The 16,206-nt window shown below is 52.6% G+C and overlaps 1 protein-coding gene across 3 annotated transcripts in view; it reads left to right on the forward strand.

Annotated features, from left to right (window-relative positions):
• The window catches only part of STK40 (serine/threonine kinase 40), a 48,358-nt gene that overhangs the window by 25,396 nt on the left and 6,756 nt on the right, over positions 1-16,206 (forward strand). For 2 of the 3 annotated variants that reach the window (XM_023727230.1, XM_004371935.2), the window contains 6 exons: positions 776-895; positions 2,643-2,728; positions 3,104-3,247; positions 5,511-5,738; positions 7,070-7,122; positions 15,625-15,740. In XM_023727230.1, coding sequence (XP_023582998.1) covers positions 784-895; positions 2,643-2,728; positions 3,104-3,247; positions 5,511-5,738; positions 7,070-7,122; positions 15,625-15,740 — 739 coding nt within the window. In that variant the 5' untranslated portion in view covers positions 776-783. The remainder of the gene's footprint in view (positions 1-775; positions 896-2,642; positions 2,729-3,103; positions 3,248-5,510; positions 5,739-7,069; positions 7,123-15,624; positions 15,741-16,206) is intronic. The other variant, XM_023727231.1, reaches the window with a different exon arrangement.

Below are 16,206 nucleotides of genomic sequence, written 5' to 3' on the forward strand. Positions count from 1 at the left end.
TAGATACAAGAGACTAAATGGGCAGCTTCTGTCCGGAGATGAGATGGGAAGGCAGAGAGGGTTAGGAGCTGGTTGAATGGACATGGGGAATCAGGTGTGGAAAGGAAGAGTGTGCTGTCACAGTATGGGGATAGCAATTAGGGTCACGTAACAATGTATGTATAAATGTTTGTATGGGAGATTAACTTGAAATCTAAACTTTATTTAAACTACAACAATTAAAAAAAAAAAGAATTACCCAGGCTTTGTGTGTAACATGCCATTTCCCAGACCCCACTCACTACCACTCTGCAGAGATGGGCTCCGTAGAGATGAAGTGGGGGCCCAGCAGTTGGCACCTCAGGTCTTTTGGCTATAGGTAGAGGGAAGGCCTCACTTTGGGAACGCTGGGCTCAGGTACACACAGAGCTGGCTTTTCTCTCTGTCTCCGGTTGTCTGTCCGGGCTCCTGTTTGGCTTTAGCATCTGCACAAAGCCCAGCGTCCTTCTCACTGCATTTGACAGGCACCTTTCGGGCAGGCTGGCTCCCCACCTTTGTAGCCAGTATATGCTGCCTTGGAGTTACATGCACCCTTAGCCCCTAATTAATCTCAAGTCAGGGAGCGTTGGTTCTTTCCCAGTAGGAACTATCGTGCTCCTCCGGGAGGGGGAGGAGGCGGCGGCGGAAACAGCAGCAGCAGCTGTGTGACGCATCCCCAAGTCAGAGACTTGGAGCGCCAGGCTGGTTAGCATAAGAAAACTTACTCAGTGAGAAGGGGCCTTTTTGTCTTGTCTAGAGCCGAGAATGAAGCGGAGAGCATCAGACAGAGGAGCTGGGGAAACGTCGGCCAGGGCGAAGGCTCTAGGAAGTGGCATATCCGGAAGTAATGCAAAGAGAGCTGGACCGTTCATCCTTGGTAAGCCTCTGCCCGTTGGGTGAGTGGTGTGCTGAGGCAGGGGCAGAGCATGCTGGCTGGCACAGTCTGACCTCCAGAAGTCCAGAGTGAGGTGCTGCACCCACAATAGTGTGGGCCTGGCCCCTACCTTCACTGCTTTCAGTGGAGCATATCTTTATCAGTGGGAGATCCAGGAGCCTTAGGTCATTCTGTACCAAAGCTTGTCATCTTTGCTGTCGTCACACCGGCCTTAGATCAGTCTCAGCTGAGAGCTGCCCTCTGTCTCTTTCTTCCCCCAGAGAGTCCTGTATGTGCTCCCAGGATGCCCACTGTGCCCAGAGGAGGCACGCAAGCTACACTAGACCCCAAGATCCATTAGCCTAGGCACGTCTTTGATCACATTCTGAGATAGTGTGATGAATTTCACAAAGCATTTTGTAGAGCCTCCCCCCACACCTCACCCGGTCAAACTTCTTATAAAATTGGACAGAAATTCTGTAAAATTGTGAATTTTGCAGTAGAGCTTTTCTGCGGGATGTCTGAGGTCCGGGAGGTCCAGATTGCTTGTGGTCATGGTTCTGGGTGGTGTGGGCTCTGAGGAACCCGACTCTCCTGGCAGCCAGAGAGAGACTGGTGTGGGTTTCACTTTGGGACAGCATCTTGCACTTGTGGGCACAGGCTAGTTGCAGCTCCGTTCCTTCAGCAAATAGTTACTGGTGCCTACTATGCACGAGACCTGTGCTGTTTGCCAGGGATGCCACGGTGAATGAGTCAGACATGGTTCCTACCCTCATGGAACTTAAGATTCTAGCTGGAAAAAGAAACAGAGTAAACAACAGACAAGGTCATCACCTATGGTGATAAGTGCCTTGAAGGGAATAACAAGGTGATGTGACAGTGAGAAGTGAGAAGGGCCTAGAGATAGCATAGACCAGGAAGGCCTCTATGAGGAAGAGACATTGGAGCTGACACCCAAGGATGAGAAGGAGCCAGCCATGTGAAGAGCAGGGGAAAAGCTTTCCAGACAGAAGGAACAGCAAGTACAAAGGCCTAGAGGCAGGAAAGGGCTTAATGTGTTGAAAGAATTAAGAGGCCAGTGCAGCTGGAGTGTGGTGAGTTGGGTGGAAAGGTATTGGAGTTAGAGAGGTGGACAGGGGCCAAATCATGCAGGGCCTTGGAGACCACAGAAGAGGAGTCTGAGTTGTACATTAAGAGCAGTGGAGCAATGTGGTGGGTTTTTAGCAGGGCATCGGCACTGCGAGGTGATCTGATTTACCCTCCAAAAGCTCAGACAGAATGCTGTCCAGGGCAGCGAGCAGTATGCCTCTCCAGAAGTACAGAAGTTCCCAAAAGCTGGTACTTCAGGTGGGCCCCATCAGAATCACCAGGGCAACCTGTTAAAGCTCTGATTTCCTGGATCCTAACCTTAGAGTTCCTGATTCAGAAGGTCCAGGCTGCAGACTAGGATTTCTTGTTTTAACAAATGCTCCCCAGAGATTCCAATATGCTTCCAGGGTTGAAAGCCACCCATTGTGAGAAATGTACCTACACAAGGGTCAGGTGTGTCTCAGATGGCTGCACACACTGCCTCCATTTTTGGAGGGGAGACCATGAGAACACTCCACTAGGAGATGAGGGGGTGGGGAGGAGTCTGTCCACTGAGTGAACTCTGGTGCCCTTCTGAAGAGAAGAGCTGGCCAGAAAACCAGGTGACATGGTGCCCCGGTAGACGGGGCTTCTCAAAGGTAGGCTGTTCTCTGTGCCATAGGTCCCCGTCTGGGCAATTCACCAGTGCCCAGCATTGTGCAGTGTTTGGCCAGGAAGGATGGCACGGATGACTTCTATCAGCTGAAGGTAAATGGAGCATGAGGGGTGGGGGGGACTCAGGACCCAGGCGCCCATACTGCCAACCCAGTTCCTCCCTCTCCTCCACCTTCACACCTGCATCACTTGTGAACAAGAGTAGCACCATTTCTTCCCGTGAAGCAATCAAGTTCACACAGTTTTGCTCTGAACAACTCCTGATTTAAACAGCTTTATCTGTGCATAAATCATGTTGCTATCACATTAAGAAAAACTGTTTCACCTTGTATGTGTGTGTGTGTGTGAGTGTGTGTTTACAAGTGTGGCATGGTAGAAAATGAACCTCCTGCATCTTCTGGTCTAATCATTCTGCTTTGTAAAGTAGCTTTTCGGGTTTTGTTTTTTTGTCTTGGTATTTTCCTAAAGATTCTTACCCTTGAGGAAAGGGGAGACCAAGGAATAGAAAGCCAAGAGGAAAGGCAAGGCAAGATGCTGCTACACACCGAGTACTCTCTGCTTTCCCTCCTCCACACGCAGGACGGCGTGGTCCACCACCACGGCCTCTTCCAGGTGAGTGGCAGAGGCACCTGCCTGCCCCCTTCACCCCCATCTGACTGGCTCTCACTGGCACTTGCCAGGACCACATCATCCTTTCAGCAGCTCATGACGCTTGCCCCCTGGTGTCCCTGCCATGCTTGGTGCATCAGGACTTCCTGGGTGGGGCAGGTGGAGGTCAGGCCGGGCCATTCTCCTGCAGGGCTCCTGCTGTGATGATCGCAGCCTGGCAGGAGCACGCAGGGCTTGCATCCTACATCATCCTACATCAGCCAGGCTTTCTTTAAAGAGCCTGTTTTCTGAGAAAAGAGGAAAGCAGGAAGTCATTTAAAGACACACGGACTCTTTCAGTGGCTCGAGCCTTCCCAGCTGTGTTGTCGGGAATTGGCCAAGCTGGGGCGGAAGGGAGGGCAATGAGGGCCGCCTGTAGATCTTCACAGTTGTGTTGGTACCAGCAGTCCTTTTGCCTGCCCAGGCACTTCCGTCTGTTCAGCAAGTGTCCCTGAGCTCCTGTGCCGAGATGTTCCAGGTTCCTTAGGAAAGGTGCTCATTAGCAACTTGTACCCTAGAAAGAGCCATCCTTGAGCAGAACTGAAATCGTGTCTCCAGAAATGAAGAATTAGGTTCAGAAGGATGGCGAGGTCTGCTCAGACTGGAGGGCAGCTAGGCTGTCCCAGCAGACCTTCCACAGAGCCCTCGGCCAAATGCACTGGCCAGGACCAACTCTTGCTAAGGTGGACCTGATATTTGAGAGGCGGCATGGGGTTGTGGAAGGAGTACAGGCTTTGGAGCCAGACAGTCCTGGATTTGGGCTTTGTGACCTTGGGCAAGTCACTTCAGGTCTGCGAGCCTCAGGATTGCTCATCTGTAAAATGGGGACAATGCTAATGGTACCTACATCATAAGGTGGTCAGGGAGATGAGTTAGAGTGTATAAAGTACTGAACTGCTGCTGGTGCGTGGTCATCTTCATTGTTATTTCACGGTAATGAAAACTGTCAGCTTGATTTCCTGAAATAAAATAAATGGAAAATGCACCCCCCCCCCCACTACATACGCACCCCTCAACTTCAGGTATCATGAGGCAAATCCCAAAATGAGAGAGTTTTCCTTAAATATGAAATCAGATTGAGGGTGATTGTGATTTCTTAGTAATTCATCTCTGATAACTTCAGAATCTTGGCTTGGTTTATGTCATTTTGGACGAAAGAACCTGGGTAGCAGAAATATTTCTTGTGTATCATCTGTGTGCCAGACACTGTGCTAGCCCCTTGAGGAAGACAGAAGAAGAGATAGGATTCTGCTCTTAAGGAGAAACTTAGTCAGTGCTCCAGGAATTCCCCAGAGGGGACAGGCAGTCTGCTAGGGATGACACCGAGGGCCTCCTAGAGCTGGTAGGGTGAAAGTCCCCAAGTTGTACCTGTTTTCCATCTTACCTGAAATACCTTTTCAGGAAGGAAATGGGGCCTAGAGCTTGCGGTGCAGTACCCACTTTCCGAGGCCTGACTGGCAGGACCTGTCCTAAGCCCTTGGTGGCTTGTCTCACTGAATTCTCTCACCAGCCTGTGAGGGAGGGATGGCAAGCTGCCTTTTACAGATGAGGACCAGAGACTTGGAGAGGTTAAGCAAAGTGCCCCGGATCCCACAGCTAGGACGAGGTGGAGCTGGGGCCTGGACCAGCTCTTACGCCAGAGCCCATACTCTTAAACCCCACTCCGTGGCTGCCCAGGAGTACTGCTGCCGCCAGGAAAGCAGTTGTCTTGGACACGTAGAACGCTGTAATGCCTGAAACCTTCCAGAATTGACCTCTTGTCATCTCCACTCTCTTGGACATTGATTAGCAAAAGGGCATTTACACTGGTGATTGCTAGAATACCTGGGAGTGCCATGAGGGGAAGTTTGCTCCCTATACACTGGGCTGAGTCAGCTTTTTGCTTTAAATGCCCAGCCCTGATCTGAATCCTTTCGGTTATGATCAAAGCATTAAGCCTAAAAGGCAGACATCTTAACCTGAGCCCCTCACTTTTAGGAACTGGGTTGGTTCTCTGTCTGTGGGTTCTGGCTACCAATCTGGGGTGCCCAGAGCCTGGATCTGGTCCTCTTGCTGGGCCTGGCACGAGGCACAAAGAGAACCAGCAATGCTGAGCGGCCCTGTGATCCATGCTGCCTACGGGGCTCTCTCATGGGTCATGCATCCAACTCCAGGGGAGAGTCCCAGCCCCTGACCTTGGCCCTGCTGGGCCCACAGCCAAGCCCTGGTCTATTCCCTTGCCTCCCAGGACCGCACCTGTGAAGTTGTTGAGGACACAGAATCCAGCCGAATGGTTAAGAAAATGAAAAAGCGCATCTGCCTCGTCCTCGACTGCCTCTGTGCACACGACTTCAGCGACAAGACCGCCGACCTGATCAACCTGCAGCATTACGTCATCAAGGAGAAGAGGCTCAGCGAGCGGGAGACGGTGGTCATCTTCTACGATGTGGTACGAGTGGTGGAAGCCCTGCACCAGGTGAGGTGCTGCCTCTCGACCACTCCCTCCCTCTCTGGCCTGTGGTGTCCTGTGCCTCCCGATGATGGAGAGGCCTCCTGGCCCCAGGTGCCATGGAAAGCCATCCTTCTTGCTGCTGCTCTTGGAAAGTGGTTCTATTCCGTTCTTGCCCAGGTGTGCTTTGCAGCTGGGAGTGTCTGGATGAAATGTACACAGGCAAGGCTCAGTGCTGCAGGCCACACTCCTTGTTCCTGGAAAGGGACTGATGGGCAGCAAACTAGACCCCAGCACAGTGACTCCCCATCATTCAAGGGGTTAAACTGCAGTCACCCAGCTCAGGCAATGACTGCGAGATACCTACTAGGGGCAGCCACCACATATCTGAGCTTTTTGTAGGATTGGGGATGTCAGAGACCCCAAAATAAAGGTTAAGAATGCCTGGAAGAGGCCACAGCTCTCACAGCTTCTGAGGGCTGAGCCTGCAGTACTTGGTTACTAGAATCGTGAGACAGTTCATCTCTGACCCCAAACCCAGGCAGAGGCTTGTTTCTTTCAGTGAATGTTTGATGAGGTGGAGGGCAAGGGTGGTTTGCCCCATTAGCTGCTGCTCTGAGGGAAGAAAGCTGGAAGGTTGCCCTTGGTGGGGCAGAGACTGCCAGGGCTCATATTTTACACCACTGATGAGGTGATGAAATTGTCCTGATCTGTCTGCGGCTTGCGAATCAAGGCACAAGCCTAAAGAGACATACCATATGACTCTTCCTGCCATTGCAAACAGCTGGAGAGCCCAGATTGCATGGGCTGGGCCCAACTGCAGCTCCCTGCTTCATGGTACAAACCATATGCTTTTTAATATATTTTATTTTATTTTTGTTGTTGAGAATATACACAGCAGAACATACACAAATTCAACAGTTTCTACAGTACAGTTCAGTGACATTGATTACATTCTTTGAGTCGTGCAGCCATCCTCACCCTCCTTTTCTGAGCTGTTTCTCCCCCATTAACATAAACTCACTGCCCTCTAAGGTTCCTATCTAATCCTTTCGAGTTGCTGTTGTCAGTTTGATCCCATATAGATAGTTCTTAAAAGAGCATGCTCAAGGCAGACATTCTTCACTAGTTAAGCTAAACTGTAGTTCGGTTGTAAGAAGACTTCAGGGGTTATTTTTGGTTTAAGGTTTAAAGGTTATCTCAGGGCATTAGTTTCAGGGGTTCATCCAGCCTCCGTGGCTCCAGGAAGTCTGGAGTCCATGAGAATTTGAAATTCTGTTCTGCATTTCCCCATTTTGATCAGTATTCTTCTGTAGAAACTTTTATCAAAATCAAACCATATGCTTTTTGTTTTCCAGAAAAATATTGTGCACAGAGACCTGAAGCTTGGAAACATGGTGCTCAATAAGAGGTAACATTGCTTTTCTTCTTTCGGGGTGTAACCTTGGGGCTGGAGCAGGTTACGTATTGTAACCACCCAGTGCCCTGCAGTGTCCCCGGGCGGGGGGCTCTGACTCCAGAAAGCCCACTTCTCCCAGGAATCCCAGGGGCTAGGGGACGGGAATGCTGCCTTCTGCCTTGCCACATGAGAATATGGTGCTTACTAAGAATGGGCATCTTAGAGGTCACAGAGAGGAAAGCCTAGGAAGGATTTCATTGCTCTTCCTGGTCCATGCATTTGTCATGCCTGGCTCCTGGTGGTTGCTCAGTAAAAGCTCAGTAAATGACTATAACAATGGACACGTGGATGAAGGAATTACAGCTGAGCAAAGTGAGGCCTTGTCGTCGGTTGGGTTCCCCTAGAAACACCCTGAGATTTGTGTACAGGATGCTGACTAGCAGTGCTCTCAGGGAGAAGGGAGTAGAACTGGGCAGGGGAGGGGCTGAACCATAACACAGCCACAACAGGGCCTCAGCTGGAAGAGCTCAGAGCTGGAGGCCCATCAGAGACACCCCAAATCGAGGCAAGGGGCCTGGCCTCTGTACCCCACAGCCACCTGTCACTGAGTGTAGATGTCCTCAGGGAGGGGCATGTAGCCTTGGGCAAGGCAGCATCCTCTGGCTAAGGACACTTCCCAAGAGGGACACAGCTACGAGTGATCCGTAGTCCGAGGCCAACGCTCCTAGCAGCAGGGGTGAGAGTGCCTCAGTCCTGAAGGGTAGTGGGCAGCTCACCCCACCATCCTCAGTGAACCAGCGGCAGAGGGAGATTAGTTGAGGCCCCTGACTCAGGCTGTCACCCCACCAGGCAGAGGATTTGGGCCCCTTTGAGGCAATGGAGGGCCCAGGATTGACGGCAGAAGCAGTACAGTGGGTAATTGTCCCATAATGTGGTTGTATTGTCCCCCATGTTGTTGTTGTTAGGTGCCGTTGAGTCGGTTCCAACCCATAGCAACCCTATGTACAACAGAACAAAACACTGCCCGGTCCTGTGCCATCCTCACAGTCATTGTTACGCTTGAGCCCATTGTTACAGCCACTGTGTCAGTCCATCTCATTGAAAGTCTTCCTCGTTTTTGCTGACCCTCTACTCTACCAAGCATGATGACCTTCTCCAGGGACTGGTCCCCCATAACATGTCCAAAGTATGTGAGACAAAGTCTTGCCATCCTCGCTTCTAAAGCGAATTCTACCTGTACTTCTTCCAAGACAGATTTGTTTGTTCTTCTGGCAGTCCATGGTGTATTCAGTATTCTTTGCCAACACCATAATTCAGAGACATCAATTCTTCTTAGGTCTTCCTTATTCATTGTCTAACTTTCACATGCATATGAAGCAATTGAAAATACCATGGCTTGGGTCAGGCACACCTTAGTCCTTAAAGTGACATCTTTGCTTTTTAAGACTTTAAAGAGATCTTTTGCAGAAGACTTGCCCAGTGCAATGCATTGTTCGATTTCTTGACTGCTGCTTCCGTGGGCGTTGACTGTGGATCCAGTCCTTCATGGAGTAGCCAAAAACCATAGTGGTCACAGGAAAAGGCTGCAGGGACGTGGGCCTCTGAAGGGAGAAGGGGTACCAGACCATCTGAGATGATATCAGGAGGATGCTGCTGCCCTCAGCGACTCAACCATCTCCCCATGGTGCCGGGGCTGGAGACAGAGAACCTTTCACCCAAGGCCCCTACCCCCTGACCAGAAAACAGATGTCACTGTATGGAGGGCTGGGGGCACACTAAGGGGTGCAGTGACCATCTGTGTTGATTCATGAAGCTTGAGGGAAAACTGCCAGCCTGAGAAAGTGATGAAATGACAACCTCCCCGGCAGGGAGGAGGGAAGGACAACAGGAAATTCCAGGGCTGCATGAACCCTTGACTGGGTTCAGTGAGTGAGTTAGGGACTTCAGTGTCAAACCTGGGTCACATCCCGGCACTGCCTCTTAGTTATCTCTGAGACCATGAGATTTACTTGTTTGGTTATTTACCAGTTATTTAATTAATTCAGCAGACGTGTGTTAGAGCCAACTGTGGCACCAGTACTTCTCTGAGCTTCCATTTCCTCATCTGTGACAGTGGAGGTGATCAGACCTCCCTGGTAAGCTTGGCTTGAGATGCAAGTTAGTGGATGTGGCACTGCCTAGCAGGGCCTGGCCCACCATCAGTGCACCCCAGTGCTAGGCCAAATGGCCCTGTGACCGACAGGCAGGAGGATGGGACCCATATGCTCACTCCCCTCAGGGCATGAGTCCTGCTGCCTACGAGGACGCCTGAGGAGAGGGCCCAGCAGTGCCCACCAGACCAGCTCTGAATCGTAAGAGGAGGTCAGGTGTTGCGAATGCTGACCGGCCCACCCTGAGTGGTGGAGAGTAGATGGTCTCACTGTTGGGAGACCTGGGTCCTGGCCCTGCCCCTGGCCCCCTGGGACCTCGGGCCAGTCACCATCCTGCTCTGGGCTACAGGCTCACTATTCATGAAAGAGCATATTTTTTGAGCGCCTAAGTCCGTCTGGCTGCAGAGCCCATGTACTCCCAGCTGGGCTGGAGGGCCCCCCAGGGCCTTTCACGACAGCCATTCGCTGACTCTAAGTGAGCATCCTGGGGGCTGGAGTTGGGGGTATGCTGCTAACCCCACCAGCATTCCAGACCTCTTTCTCTCATTGGTGCTTTGCTTTGGCTGTCACTTCTCCAAGCCCCCTAGGTCTTGGGAATGTAACCGGAGGTCATACCTCTCGAGTAATGCCAGTGCCACTGTATCAGCTCTGCTGTGTGTGTCGTCCTCAGATTACAGAATGCTGTACCTCATTCAGACCTCAAATCTTGGCTGCATTTCTTTAATCTACTGATCTTCCTTTTTGAGTCTTGGGGCAGAGGACTGGCCACCATTCACTTGCGTCATGAACACTCTGGAAGAGGGCAGGGTGGTATGGGGCAGAGACTTGAACTGACCACTCAGAACCTGCTGTGTGTCCCCAGGCATACCCCACCCTTCCCAGGGCCTCGCTTTCACCTGCGCTAGGTCAGGGGTCTCTAGGTCGAGGTTCGGCCTGGAGTTGCTCCAGCCCCTTCCTGCCCACCCTGTCAAGCGTCACCTTAACTGGAGAGGCAGGCAGATAAGCTGGAGGCCTTCTCGGCAGAGAACGGAGAGCTTGCAGGGAAGGAAGCAGAGAAGTGTTTGCGAGGCAGCTGCAGTGACAAGTTCACCCTGCTTTGGAAAAAAGGAAAGGATTGAAATCTGAAATCCCCTTTTGAGGTTATGTGAGGTTTGCTGTGGGTTCTTTCTCCTTCCTCTTTGCTTTTTGGGTAGGCAAGTTGCATACCAAGTTCCTAGAAAAGGAGAAAAACACTGTGGTAGCCCAAAGGGCCATAGCTTAAGAGTGACTCACTCGACCGATCCTGCTGACGCACTTCTCCCTCCCTTCATCCCTCGCTGCCCTTGCCCCTTCTGTCAGAAAGAGACTGGGGGTCTGGGACTCCCAGGGAACTGGGCGCCATCCAGCCAACTTGGGTGGTAGTGGCAGAGCAGGGGGTGCTGCCAAGCTTCAGGAGGCCTTGGATCTGACCGTGTTGTTCTCTGTGGGAGAGACTCCAGGGTCCTCTGCAGCAAAGAAGCAGGCACACTGGGCCCTGCTGCTCAGCCCTGAAGAGTTCCAGGCACGTTTCCCGAGCTCACCTGCCTCACCCCACAGGCAGAGGGTCAGAGAGTTGAGCTGAAAGCTCCGCCCACACCAGCATGTACACTCAGGATCTGTTGTCATGACGTGGCACCTCTCACTCCCATCCCCAGAGATGGTTGCTTTCCAGGGTCTCTGCCAGTGCGCTGCCCTTCTGAGAAGGATATGATAACACCAGCGAGCAATTAGTGATCTGATACTATCTGCCAGACATTGGGCTAACTGCTTTCCTTGGGATTATCTTCTTATCTCGTTAAATCCTATCATAGGGCCAGGAGTTAGGTGCTAATATTCCCCCTGTTTTAAGGATAAGGAAATTGAGGCTTAGCAAGAGATTAAGTCACATGCCCAGGATCACACAGCAAGGAAGGGCAGGGCGGGAACTGGAGCCAGGAAGCCGACTCCTGAGCCCACCATAGCCTTTCCTCTGAGCTGTCCTTCTCTCCGAGCCCTGGTTGCACAGTGGTTAAGAGCTCAAGCTGCTAACTAAAAGGTTGGCAGTTCGAATCCACCAGCCACTCCTTGGAAACTCTGTGGGGCAGTTCTACTCTATCCTGTAGGGTCGCTGTGAGTCAGAATCAACTCAACGGCAGTGGGTTTGTTTGGTTTTTTTTTGGTCCTTCTCTCAGTGTCTCACCTCAGAGACCTCATGCAGGGAGCATGCCCAGCTGCAGTGGGGAAGGAAACACACAGTGTATCTGCTCTGTGGGAACTTCCCAACCAGAGGCTTGAGCAGTCCTGTGTTCGGGGCAGATGATGTGGGAGCCTCAGTGCTGCAGGAGTCCACATCTTGACGTGGGTGTGATCCTGGACCGAGACCCTTTGCCAGCCTTCCTGCCCCAACTGCCCAGAGCCACCAGTCAGACTTCAATGGCATCTGACAGGGCAGGCCTGTGTGGAGTGCTAGAGTCGATGTTTCCATTTGGAATGCAGAGGACAGACTGGCCTTTGTTTTGCACCAAGCCCTTTGCCAGCAGAATTCCCCGAGATAGCTGAAGGGCACTGGAGCGTCTTGGATGCAGCTCCTGGGGAATTCCACCTCCACCATGTCACACACTGAGCCTCCAAGCTGACCCTCTTCTCCACTTGAGGCCCCTTATGGAGCTTCCCTTCCTGCCGTCCTCTCTACTTCTCTGCCAGCTGACTGAGGCCAGGACATGGCAGCTGGCTTTCTCCTCTATGGAGAGACAGGTGCCCTTCCTCACTGATCCCTCCCCTAAGAGGGTGCGAGGAAGCCTTTCCCTGGCCTCTCTGAGCTAGACTCTCCCAGCCCCTACAAACAACATGTCAGTGTAGAGGCTTAGATGGCGCCAGATGGCTCCCCCTACACACACACACGCCCATCAGGCAGGTACCTACCTTCTCTTGGAGCACCTCCTTCTGGTCACATTGTGAGCTTCCTAGAAAGGATCCGAGCCCACAGCGGCCCTCCCCTACAACTCCCTCAGATGGGGTGAATTTGTGGCTTTCTAGATGAGGCAGAGTCTGAAGTGCAAGATAAGGGATGAGTCAGCTTTGATGGGACCTTGCTCGGGGACACATCTGGGCCCCCAGCAGGGGTCAGCCCAGCAGTGCAGGCTCTGGGGTCAGACAGACCTGGGCTTGGATCCTACTCCACCACACTAGCTATGTGACCATGGGCACGTCACTTCACTTCTCTGAGCCTTGTTGCATCACTGTGAGATGGGGCAGTGATAAACTCTCCCTGTGGGATGTCGTTGGGATTAGGTGGAAACTGCCCACCTGGACCACTTGGGCAGGGCCTGCACTCACTAAGTGCTCAGTAAGCATTCGCTTTCAGTACTTCAGTGATGCTGATTGACGAGGACAAGAGGAGGCAAAATGGCATCCAAGAGTAGACTCCTACTTCCACCCATCCCAGGAGCAGGCCTGACAGCTCTCTGTGCCCCCTGGACTCCCCAGGTTGGTTATTTCCTCCAAAGCAAACCGAGCCTCATCCATCTGTCTGCCCAGGACCTCCCCGAGTATGCCAGAGCATCCCCTGCTTATGCCGAGGGCCTCCAGGGGAGTCTGGCGCTGGCTTGGCCTAAACAACCCTTCTGTGCCTACCTGGCCTGGCCCATTCCTACCTGACACTGGGGTTAGCAGATCCAAGCCAGCGTCCTGCTCCTCCAGATGAAGACAGCAAGTGTTAAATTCCAGGAAGCTTCTAGCCACACTGCAGGTGCTTGAGCATTGTCAAGAACAAACAAACTCCTTGTCACGTTACCTCCTTCATGTGACCCTGCTATGTGCTCTCTGCGTTCACATGCTTGAATGCGGTCTGGCCTCAGCTCAGTCACCTGCACCCAGCCTGCAAATGCATTCCAGTGTCTTTCAGGCCTGGCCTGACTGGAGGGTGACCTCACGAGTCACCCAGCTTTGTTAGTTCTGACAAAGTGGGCTCTTCCCGATAGTAGCAAAGACCATCTTCTCAGAGATGCTTCTTGCTGTGCTTTCCACCAGGGCCCAGCAGTGGGAGCCCCAGGGTTTTCTGGAGGTCACCCAGGTGGGTCAGGAAGGCGGGGGGCGGGGGTGGCTGCTGGGTAAAGCTCTTAGGCAAACCTGGCACACAGAAAGCCTGACTAAGTGCTGGCTACACTGATCAGTAGGTGAGAAAGTCCCCCCCTAGCCCTTGCCACCCCCTAGAGGCTTTTGGGGTGTGTTGTGGCACTTCATATCATGCCAGCAATCATGAGGATGGCGCAGGGCTGGGCAGCATTTTGTTCTCTTACACATAAAGCCACCATGAGCCTCAGCCGACTCGCTGGCAGCTAACAACAAATAAGTGGTCAAACCAGGATTCAGACCCAGGTCTGTCTTGTTCCCTTACCTATGCTCAGGCACAAACTGCCAAAAGTCCCCACCTGGTAGAAGAGTGGGCAGGTAATGGCACAGGCTCAGGGCCACACTGCTGCTCACCTCCTTACTAGTAGTGTTCCTTTGCTTCTCCGGGCTTCTGCTGCCCAGTCTATACAATGAAGATAACAATGGTACCTCCCTCGAAGGATCACTGTGCAGGTGGAAGGGGTTAATGCCTGTAAAGTTGGGAACGGCGCCAGCACATGGGAGGCACAACTTTTATTTGGTCTTAGTTATTATCTCACCTTCCTCACCTCCTCTGGTCTCACTGTCACCCTCTCGGTTCCTTGAAGTGTGTCACAGTCTCTCCCGCCTCATAGCTCCACAGGGGCCATGTCTTTTTCCTGGGGCTGTCTTCCCTCCGGTCTTCACCTTCCTAGTCCCGCTCATCCTTCCTGAGTGAGCCAATTCACTGTCTGTCTAAACAAACTGAACCCGGGACCTGTGCTTCTGAGAAGGGCCAATGGACTAGTACCCAACACCCCCCTCCTTTGTTTTTCTCCCTCATGAATTTCTCCCCTCAACAGAAAACGTGAGGGAACAAGTGTGCAGTAGGGAGAAGTCAGACTGTAGCCCACACACCATGTGGCCCCAGCAGCTAACTGCTCACAGGCTGGTGGGCCCTGGCATGGATGGGCAAGCTTCAGTGATGAGGCTCACTGCCACACAGTAGCCCCTGCATCTGCACCAGTGTGAGCGCCCCCTGCCATAAAGAGGGCAGGATGGCTAAGGCTCTCTTGGTTCATAAGAGCAGGGGCTCTTGTTTTGTCGACTAGTTCCACATGCTGACAGAGGTAATGCTATCCTTGAAGTGCCCAGAAAAGTGCCCAGGCCATCCTTCCAATGCCAGCATCTCCCATGCATGCGCTGGCCTGCAGCTGGGGTTTTGGAAAGATACAGGGTGACTAAGGCCGGGTGTGGTGTCACTCTTAGGCTGTGATGACTCTGCTGCCACCCGCCTCCTTCCTTGGCCTCTAGGGGTCTGTAGGGTCGGGTGAGTGCTGGATGACTCAGGGTCCTCCTCTCAGCCCCTGTGCTGCAGCTGGTCAGATGCCAGCTCCAGGGGTGTGGCCTCCTGGAAAGACCCGAGGTCCCTGGAAGCAATGGGCTGTGTCAGTAGGGCCTTGTCTCCGTCTGGAGGGCACAGTGGAGGCCCAGCTTCCACACTCCTTCGTCTTTCTCAGGCAGTGGAGCACCAGGAGTTGTGGAAACTGTGCGCGTCAGGACCAGGATTCCAGGGATGAGGACCAGCTGCGGCACCCTGGGGAACTTTGTGTGCTAGACTTGGAATTTAAACCCCCTCCCTTCCCAGGGAACTTGACCCAACTTCTCCCAGCTTCCTTGTCTGCAGGTTGTTGTGGGAAATAAGCAACAGTGAGGTGAAAAGTGCAGTCACAGAGGAGGCCTGAGACCTGCCAATCACTTTATGATGTCATAGGGGCGTTTTTTTAAGTCACTCAACTCCGCTGGACTCCTTTTTTCTCGTGTGTAAATGAGGGGCTTGAACTAAATCTTCAGGTCACTCCCAATCTAGAATATTATGTGTGTTTTTTTGGGCAATCTCTGAAAGATGTTCTAAGCCCTCAGCCATATCCCGAGACTCGACCAGGGTGGCAGGTTCAGGGAGCATCCCTGAAACCCTCAGTTGGACAGGTGTGACAGCTCAGAGCAGGCACCAGGAGTGACCGCCTGTGGCCAGTGTGGGCTGTGGCAGAGGGCTGCTGGGAAGGCAGTGAGGGTCAGGGGAGCAGAAGAGGACGTGGGCACCATACCTTTGCTCCCTGGATGAGGGGATGACGGGGGGACTGCTGGTTTACCCTTTCAGGACAAACCCAGCTCCTTTTGTTCAAGATCGTAGGCTGGCCAGTTGGGCTGCCCCACTCGTGTCTGGCACCTGTGGGTACAGACACCGAGGCTTGTCCATTCCCCCTTCCTTTCCCAGGACACATCGGATAACTATCACCAACTTCTGCCTCGGGAAGCATCTCGTGAGCGAGGGGGACCTTCTGAAGGACCAGAGGGGGAGCCCCGCCTACATCAGTCCGGACGTGCTCAGCGGTATGTGCAGTGTGACGGGCTCTGGAGCAGTTAATTTATTCAGCAAATTGTATGTCTGGGTGCTGGGCTTGATTGGAGGCCTAAACAAAATGTGTGGTCTGGTGGAGGAGGAGGGCAGTAACCATCACACTAGTGCGTGTTTAATTACTCCCTGAGAGGAGTGCTTGGAAGGAAAGGGCTGTGATTTCTATGAGGGCGTATATCAGGCACCTGAAGGGCTTCCCCAAGGAAGTGACATTGGAGCTGAGATCCTAGGATGGATCGGAATTCACCAGGTATGTATGATGGGCTGAGGCCAAGTGTTCAGAGGAGGCACAGCACATTCCAGAAACTGGTCCCTGTGGCTGCTGCGGGGAAAGTGAGCCTTGTTCAGGGGAGGCTGGAGAGACAGGTGCGGGCCCTGCAAGGCATGTAGTTATTTATTTCAAGTACCCTAGGAAGCCGTTGAACAGGTCTGAGATGAGCG

This window comes from Trichechus manatus, unplaced genomic scaffold (genome assembly GCF_000243295.1).
Source record: "Trichechus manatus latirostris isolate Lorelei unplaced genomic scaffold, TriManLat1.0 scaffold00015, whole genome shotgun sequence".
Lineage (NCBI taxonomy): Eukaryota > Metazoa > Chordata > Mammalia > Sirenia > Trichechidae > Trichechus > Trichechus manatus.